Genomic DNA, 8,571 nt, shown 5'->3' with positions numbered 1-8,571 from the left:
AAGTGCCCTAGTGATTGAGCGATCATAATGAAGGCTGGTTTACTTCAAGGGATGCAGACTCATGTTGGTCCTCAGCCTCAGCCAAAAGTAGAGTCTTTGTATATTTAGTTGTCACTACTGGCATAGGGTCGTTATGAGTCAAAACCGACTCAACAGCACCTAACAACAATGCTGAGCAAAAAACAAAGACACAAACAAAAAAGTCATGGCAGATTTGCAGAAGGCCTAAATTCTAAAGAAGAAAATTGGGGGGCGGGGGGCGTCAACTATAAAAAGAGCCTCTCACAAGTGCTGTACTAGACATACCTCATCAAGCAGAAGAGGCAAGTTTGAAAAGAGGCTATCGTATATTACTCTATTATCCATATGGCACTGAAACAAAGAGAACAAGAACCTACAAATAGTTACTGTGTGCATATCAGCATCTTGATTTATTTGACAAATATACTTTTTTTCCTTTTGGGGTAAATGATTTCAAAGAACTAAAAGACTAGGACAAGAGTAACTTTTTTTAAGGAAAGAAGAATGAGAAACAGGAGAGTGGGAAAAAGACATTAGTTAGAAAAGAGAATACAATCGGCTTCTTTGCTGGTCTCTTTAGTTTCTTCTTATCCCTTTGACAATAAGATATGAAAAAACAAGGTCAGACTGAAGGAAAGAGCACTTTTTGCTTGCTGAAAAAGATGGAACATGATACAACTATAGGCAAGACAAATCAAACCACCTTTAATGAAAGTAGAGAACATTGGAAGAAAAGTGATTCTAAAGCAGAATTTGGCGATTTCTGAATAATGGTTGTGAAAATAAAATGTATTTTTATATTCCTAAAATATCTGAAAGTCCTTAGACTTAAAATTAACAATAGCTTTATTGGCACAATTTTTCACATCATAAATATTTCAAGTGTAATGTTTTTTAAAGTAATGCTCTGAGACATTGTTTTCTAAACTGCTCAAAAAAATATAAACTGCAACCAAGATCACTGCAAGCACAAATTATTAAATTTTGATAAAGTAGTTATTATACTTAGGGTACGAAGACATTAAGGCAGTATTTTCATATTCTGTGTAAACCAGCTTGACAGAGTATTTAAACTTGTTGAAGTTCTTTTCTGTAGCATTTTATGCCGTATATATGATATCATATAAATATTTATTAGTGCTCACATAAAATATAATTCTTCATTTGATTCAAGCTGCAGAAACAGTAAGAACTGTTTGCACAGGAAACTTAATGGAGTCTTAATTGTAGTGTATTACAGGCTGCCCTCTAGTGTCATTTCAAGTTACAAAACCTTAAAAATGGAAAACATTTCAATTTTGTGTCACAATGTTACTCAAATTAATTTAGATTGAAAATTATTATAAAGTAATACAAAAAAAGCATCAGTCATTTTACGTGTTAAAATAAATCTTAAGGCAGCTAAAAGAGGTTGGATCCAGGGACCATAAACTCCTCTCGATGGAGAAATCAAGATTCTCCAGCTCCCTGCAACACCTCTTTTAGTTTTCAGAACAAACACTGAAAGACTTTTCTAATGCTCCTTAGGTGTTCTGCTTCCCCAAATGACAGGGGATGGTGGAAATGAATCTGAATGCAGAACAGTTCTAGATGTCTGCACAAAGACAAGATGGTCTTCAGGTAACAGGCTGAAAGGAGACACTCTGGGAATCTTGGCAAATCACCAGTGTCACTGCCTTAGGGTACCTCATCCATATGATAACTGCACCCAAAGAAGGAACCACACTCCTGAAGGAAGACAGTTTGCAGGTTATAATATCCTTTTAACGTTTTATCTCATTATGCTAACAGCCATACAGAACATGAATATCTTTTCACTTAAAGATTATTAAACTTAAAGAACTTAAAGAATATCAACTTGCCTCAGATAGCTGACCAATGAATAATTAAAAAGTAGTCCAGCTCATAGTGCAGATGTGGAAACCCCTACATAATATTAGTTATTTTATGTCAGGTAGCTTTACCTGACTTTATCCAAACTTCCACGTGTCCATCCTCTTTATGCAGTCACACACGAAGATGCAGATCTAGTAATGTTTTATTAAGGAGCCCTGGTGGCACAGTGGTTAAGTTCTTGGCTGTTGACTGAAAGGTTGGCAGTTCGAACCCACCAGCTGCCCCACAGGAGAAAGATATGGCAATCTGCTTCTGTAAAGACTATAGCCTTGGAAACCCTATGGGGTAGCTCTACTCTGTCCTATAGAATCGCTATGCATCGGAATCAACTCAATGGCAATGGGTTTGGTTTTTTTTAATGTTTTATTATATTTTATTTTGGTTTTCTGAAAAGGTAAACTAAAACGTCATGATTCAGTGGTAAAAGAAAATAGAATACTGGGGCAAAGTTCCATGCTACAAATGCCTTAAAAAGGTTAGCTAACAAGAACAGTAAAGATTTTCTTATATCTTAAAGCTGATGGTTAAATTCCTAAGATGATCCTTCCATCTGATTAACATGCAATTAATAAAAGACATAATTTTCTCCTTTTCTGAAAGTGAGGGAAGTTACAGAATATAAAGTATCATGTATAACAACGTCATCTGAATTCTTACAATTGTTTTACTCCATGCAATCTTGCAAAAAGAACTTATCATTCTTTTCAAAGTATGGTAATCATGATCAATAAATTCATCCAATTCATAGCAGAAGGACTGCTTCCTTATCAAAACTGGTTAAGATTCATTTTTAAAGGGACTATATTTAGTGCTTACTAAATATTAAGTATACGCTCATTTACTACTTTAAGAGAGAATCTTCCATGAGTATAGTCTTTAAAAAGTTAACTTGTACAATAATTTTCAACTCAGTTTCCATGGTTAAATCACTGATAATTTTATTAATTATATATTTTATGTACTATGGAACAGTCATCTACTTTATAGTTAAATGAAGTTCCACAAATTATTGTCCATTTCAACATTTTAAAACTTCTTTGAATGAAACGTATTCAGAAAGGTAAAGCCTGTTGGAAATGTTAAGCTGGGCAACTATACTAGGAACTCAATAATGTTCTTGAGAGTGACTACAGAGTGGAGACATGCTGACATAACTATACAAAGAAAACTGTAAAATCCAAACTCTCTTCAACCTTACGCCTGATAAAACACTGCGATGCAAGTAAGTTTAACATTTTCACCTTAATGTTCCTAGTTTTGGCAGAGAAAAACGGGAACTATTATTTATTCAGGTCTGCTATGAACCAGGCCCTATGCTGCATATTTTTTTACATTTCCAAATCATGGTGGTAAAACATGCTGGACTCTCAACATCTCCTTTTTACTGATGGGAAAACAGGTTTAGAGAAGTTTGGTAGTTGCCCACACTCATTAGCGAATCAGCGTTGGGTGAGAATGAGATTTCAGCTATCTGTCTGATCCTCCCACTATGATCATGGCCTTCAAGAGCTTTTCCCATGTGCACACGTCAGAGGGAATCTTAGATACAATCAGTGTTGTAGTGATTCTCAAATGGATGCAGGAAGGAACCTCTGTAGTAAGAGTTCCTTAGGAGATTCTGATACCCACCTCCCACCTCCCCAGCCTAGAGCCCAGTCCTCACTGTATAGATGATGCCTAGGAGGCCCAGGGACTTTAAGAAACTCAAGGCACAGGGCGAGTTAGGAAAGCGGCCCTGGGCGCTTTCTACTCTACTATGAAGTTCTTAGACTGCCTCCTGCATTTTTAACATTATTTTACTGGCTAAAGAAAAGTTTTGGTTCAAAACCATTCCAGGAAAAATGTGCATATCAAAAGTAAAACACTACATAAACATATACAATATCCACTAAAAGATAAACATCCCTAGTTTAACAGTTAAGGGTCAAAGTGTGAATGAAACCATGTCAACTACCCCAGCTGCTGCAAAATCAATCCAAGTGATTATTTAGTTTAACAAGTGCAAGCCGTAAAAATAATGAAATTAAACATTTAAAATAATTACTGATTTTAAACTTACCTTAAGCCATAGCAAGGCAAAGTGAAGAGCCGAAACAGTGCCAGGCAAACTCTTAAAGGGAGCAGGGTGAACACATACAGAAATGCATCCAGGCAAAGAAAGATTCCAAAAAACATGAGCTGGATTTGAAAAGCAGAGAAGAAAAATAAAATAAAATAAATTATTATTTAAGTAATTGGAGATGAAAACTTCAAACCAGGAATTTCTAAAATTTGTGGAAAATTAGTTTCTTATAACTTAGCTACGGGAGTAACAATATTTCTACTTGTGTACATGAATCTTACTTGAATGAAAGTCCTTTTTCAAACTGCAGGTTTGTATCTCTTCAGATTTTTTTTTTTTTTAACCACCTGTTGTTGTGTTGCTGTTAAGCGCCGTCAGATTGGCTCTGACTCACAGTGACCCCACGTACAACAGAAGGAAAACACTGCCCGGTCCTGCACCATCTTCACAATCGTTGCTATGTTTGAGCCCACTGTTGCCACCACTGTGTCACCTCACTGAGGGTCTTCCTCTTTTTCGCTGACCCACTACTATACCAAGCATGATGTCCTTCTCCAGGGACTGGTCCCTCCTGATAACATGTCCAAAGTATGTGACACGAAGTCTTGCCATGCTCGCTTCTAAGAAGCATCCTGGCTGTACTTCTTCCAAGACAGATTTGTTTGTTCTTCTGGCGGTCCATGGTACATTCAATATTCTTCACCAACATCATAATTCAAAGGCATTAATTCTTCTTCGGTCTTCCTTTACCGACTACACAAGTCAATCACTCAAGAGACAAGTTGCCCTTGACCATGGCTATGAAACATCTGATGTGGCCTTCTGGGTACTTCCTCAAACTTTGAAGATATTACAGTAAGCCTTTTAGATACAACTTTTAAAATCTAACTTTACTCTTTATAATTTTACTATTAGTTGTTTATCAGAATGCTTCACTGGTGGGAATGAATGGAGCATATACTGAGTTAAAATACTGTTTCTTTATATTAAAAATACGTAAAATTATTATTAATTTTAACACAATTCCAAGTGCATTCAAAATTAAAGATATTCTTAATTCAAGAAGACCAGCTGCTAGTGTGTTTATCTCTCTCCTCTTTCTTGTATACTTGCCACACCCTTCCCTTCTTTTGTGAGGGGGTAATATTATACATTTTTTCCTGTTAAATTTAGAACTATATTTCACAGGAGGGCAGAGTCTTTTGATGGCTTGCAGAAGCAGCCACACCTAGGCTACCAAAGTCTCCTGTGTAAGAGCAGTACTTTCTGTATGTCTCACACACAAACACGGTACCACGTATATGCTCTCACACATAACTTCATGTATCTGTAGTCGATAAATTGTCCTACATAAATGTTAGTTAATATCCATACCATTAATGGAAAGGACACATTTTATTAATTTTTGACAGGAACATCACAAAGTATATTACACACATACATATGCCAGATTTCCTAATCAGAATATACTGACCCTGACAGTTCCCTAGTCCTCTTTTTTTTTCTTTTAACCATTTACACTCATTATGAACAACAATAAAAGTGCTAAACTATTAAGGATGAGTCATATGGCAAACACTACACTTTTTAAAATCTTCCCTTCACAGAAGACTGTCTCTGTTGTCAGTACACAGTCACAGTTTTGTGTTTTATCTTGTTTTACATGCAAAGGAGTGGGCAGAAGACTGAGCAAAGTCCATGTAAAGTTAATGGTCGTTATTTATCACTATCCTGTCACTGAGAAGCCTCTCCCTGTTTGCTGGTAAGACAGCTAGTTGAGCTCTGAAGGCTGAGGCTGCCAGAAACCAGACTCCCAGAAGGTATTTCAGTGTGTATGCATAAGAGACAGAGTGCAGGGAAGGAGAGGATGTGGTTGTCTTTCTCATGAGCTTAGACTGGGGATAAAGACATTATCCCTTCATCCAACCTTTATTAAGCTGTTCATATGAGCCAACTAACATGCTCAGCCCAGGCGGCATAAACAGGCATCAGGCCATGATGGTTCCTGCCTCAGTGAGCTCGTCCATACTTTAGCACTTGGAGACACCAGCAAGTAAATAAGGAAGGTCAAGGCAGCGTGAGAGCTGCCAGGACAGAGCTATGTATACAGGGGGCAGGGACGCGAGGGCGAGAGCGAGAGACAGACAGACACACAAGTGCCAAACCAACTCTGGGGAGATTCAGAAAAAGCTTCATAGAAGAGGAGACCTTGCATGACATGTGAGAAGATGAGGGCTGCTTCCATGTAGAGAGGGTGGACCCGGCAGAGGAGACTGGAGCACGCGGGAAGGGGTAGGGGAGGAAGCAAGACCACAGAGGCGTGAGTAAGTATGAAGACTAAAACTTTCTCTTCAAATAAAGATAAAAAGTATAGCCACCCTTTGGCTGAGAGGAATCTGTATTAGTATCATTCAAGGTAAACAAAATCAACAAAAGCCAAATGGGCCTTCTGCTTCACATTTCAGAACAGTCACATAAACTTGGTGGGCAAAGTTATCATCATGTCACACCGCACACTGACCCTGCAGCTGAATGACTTGTAGCTGACAATACAAGTCTCAACATTAAGATGGAAGGAAAGAAGTGGCTGGATTCCAAAGAACTTCACCTGGGTGAAAATGAATAACTTCTGTAGGCAAGAATACATGCAAAAGCAAAGCAACAGAAATGCCTTTCAGGGGGTGGAAATGTGGAAAAGTGACCGACTACTATACCGACAATGAGATGGACTGACACAGTGGTTGCAACAATGGGCTCAAGCACAACAACAATTCTGAGGATGACGCAGGAGGCAGGAGCGGGCATTGTTTTGCTCTGTTGTATACAGGGTTGCTATGAGTTGGAACCGATTTGACGGCACCTAACAACAACACTGTATCCACTGTTTGGGTGTTACATTTTCTCATAAAATACAAAGGCGTTGTTTTAAATTCTTTACAAATGAAAGAGAGAATTTCATGCATAAGCAAACAGGATGGAATCAATTTGATGGCAACTAACAATAACAAAGGCAAAATGCTTGACCAAGACCGTGGGTTAGAGTAAAACCCACTGCCATCGAGGAACTCAGATTCAATCCCAGTCTGTCTAGCCCCACACTCTCTCTTTGAAGCAGGTGAGTAGAGCAAAGAGACGTCACTTGCTATTTTGACTAGACACAGAGGTTAAGGCAATTTTCTTTGTGCTAGCTCGTCTTCTGCCAATTTGCCTAGTATCATACAAAATTGAGAAATAGTAGGCATTTAATGAATCAAACTTATAAAAAGGATAAAAATTTCCTATATTTAGATTTACTGCTAGCTTTAAAACATGTCATTAAGAACCGAAATTGTATACATTATCTATAAGAAAAATGTATACTTTCACACCCTCAGTTAATTTGTGTGGCATCTTGATAAAACAGGTAATTAGTATTTCCTTTTTATTTGGACCAAACCACCATAAAGTATTCACACATTCTTAAGCAATGGCTAACAAAATTTCCTTCTCCAGTATACAAGGTATGACTATAATGAAATTGGTACCATAAGCCATTCTGTTTCTCTTTGGATAAACACAAAATAATCTTCTGCTTAATTAATGAGGTTCTTCTTCAAAATTAAAAAAAAAAAAAAAAAAACCCATAAGTAAAAACAAGTGAAGGGTAGAAATGGCTGGCTCATGGGAGACCTTGTCTGGAATGACTTCTGAAGTCTTCTACAGGTTCTGGGCAATATACCTGGGCACTGCAGAGGTGTTGGCTCAGGGGCTACCTGTGTGCGTGGTCTCAGCCCATCTTCACCTCCACTCTTAAAGGCAGGCTGCACTACTCCCAATTTAGAGTGATACTAAGGAGCCTGCCCCAATTCTTGAGCAGCAGAGCAGGACTAGAACCTTCAGTCTCTTTGTAGAGGACAAGGCTTTGAAAGCTGAGGTACTATTTTTACTAATGACACCTGTCACTCATCCTTCTAGACTCAAACTCACCACATGATTTACTGTAATATATATAAATGAGTTAAAATAAGTTTTTAAAACCTGAACTTCAATGTTAACAAGCTTAGAAAATGAAAACGATTCTGTAACCCTGTAGGTCAACAAAACCTTCTATGCTTGTGAAAATGTCTACTACCTGCCCTTACACATTCACTTTGAACCTACTACTACTGCTCTTATCCATTTGGAAAAATATGAGCCTCAAAAAAAAAAAGAAAAAAATGCCAGCCTGTCTCTGTGGGGAATGGAGTCGGGTTTTTTAACCTTTTCAAAATCTGTTTCCCTTCTGACAAACACAAAAATCTCCTGCCCTTCTTTAATGTCATTTGAAATTTCAAAATAAAATGATGTGGCTAACAATAAATAAGCACAATACTTTTGGAACAAGCATCTTTGAATTATACAAACCATGTTCTGGAAATTCTGAATACCACCTCCTCCACCACTCTACCACATGTCACCTACAAGTTGTCTGAGTGTTAGTTGCAAAGCCAGGTCAAAGAGGCTTAGTCTCGCTTTTTATAAAGCTTCACGTCTACTCTGTAAGATGAGAGACCACATCTTGTTCAATTCTACATGGGGAAAAGGTCATCAGGGAAGAAAGGGAATCCACAATC

At 37.8% G+C, this 8,571-nt stretch overlaps 1 protein-coding gene across 1 annotated transcript in view; it reads right to left on the bottom strand.

Annotated features, from left to right (window-relative positions):
• The window catches only part of TAPT1 (transmembrane anterior posterior transformation 1), a 64,555-nt gene that overhangs the window by 46,001 nt on the left and 9,983 nt on the right, over positions 1-8,571 (bottom strand). The window contains 1 exon segment of the mRNA XM_023730250.1: positions 3,977-4,095. Coding sequence (XP_023586018.1) covers positions 3,977-4,095 — 119 coding nt within the window.

Source organism: Trichechus manatus, unplaced genomic scaffold (genome assembly GCF_000243295.1).
Source record: "Trichechus manatus latirostris isolate Lorelei unplaced genomic scaffold, TriManLat1.0 scaffold00034, whole genome shotgun sequence".
Classification (NCBI taxonomy): domain Eukaryota; kingdom Metazoa; phylum Chordata; class Mammalia; order Sirenia; family Trichechidae; genus Trichechus; species Trichechus manatus.
Note: the sequence above shows the minus strand (reverse complement) of the source record. Positions and strands in the feature narration are given on the sequence as shown.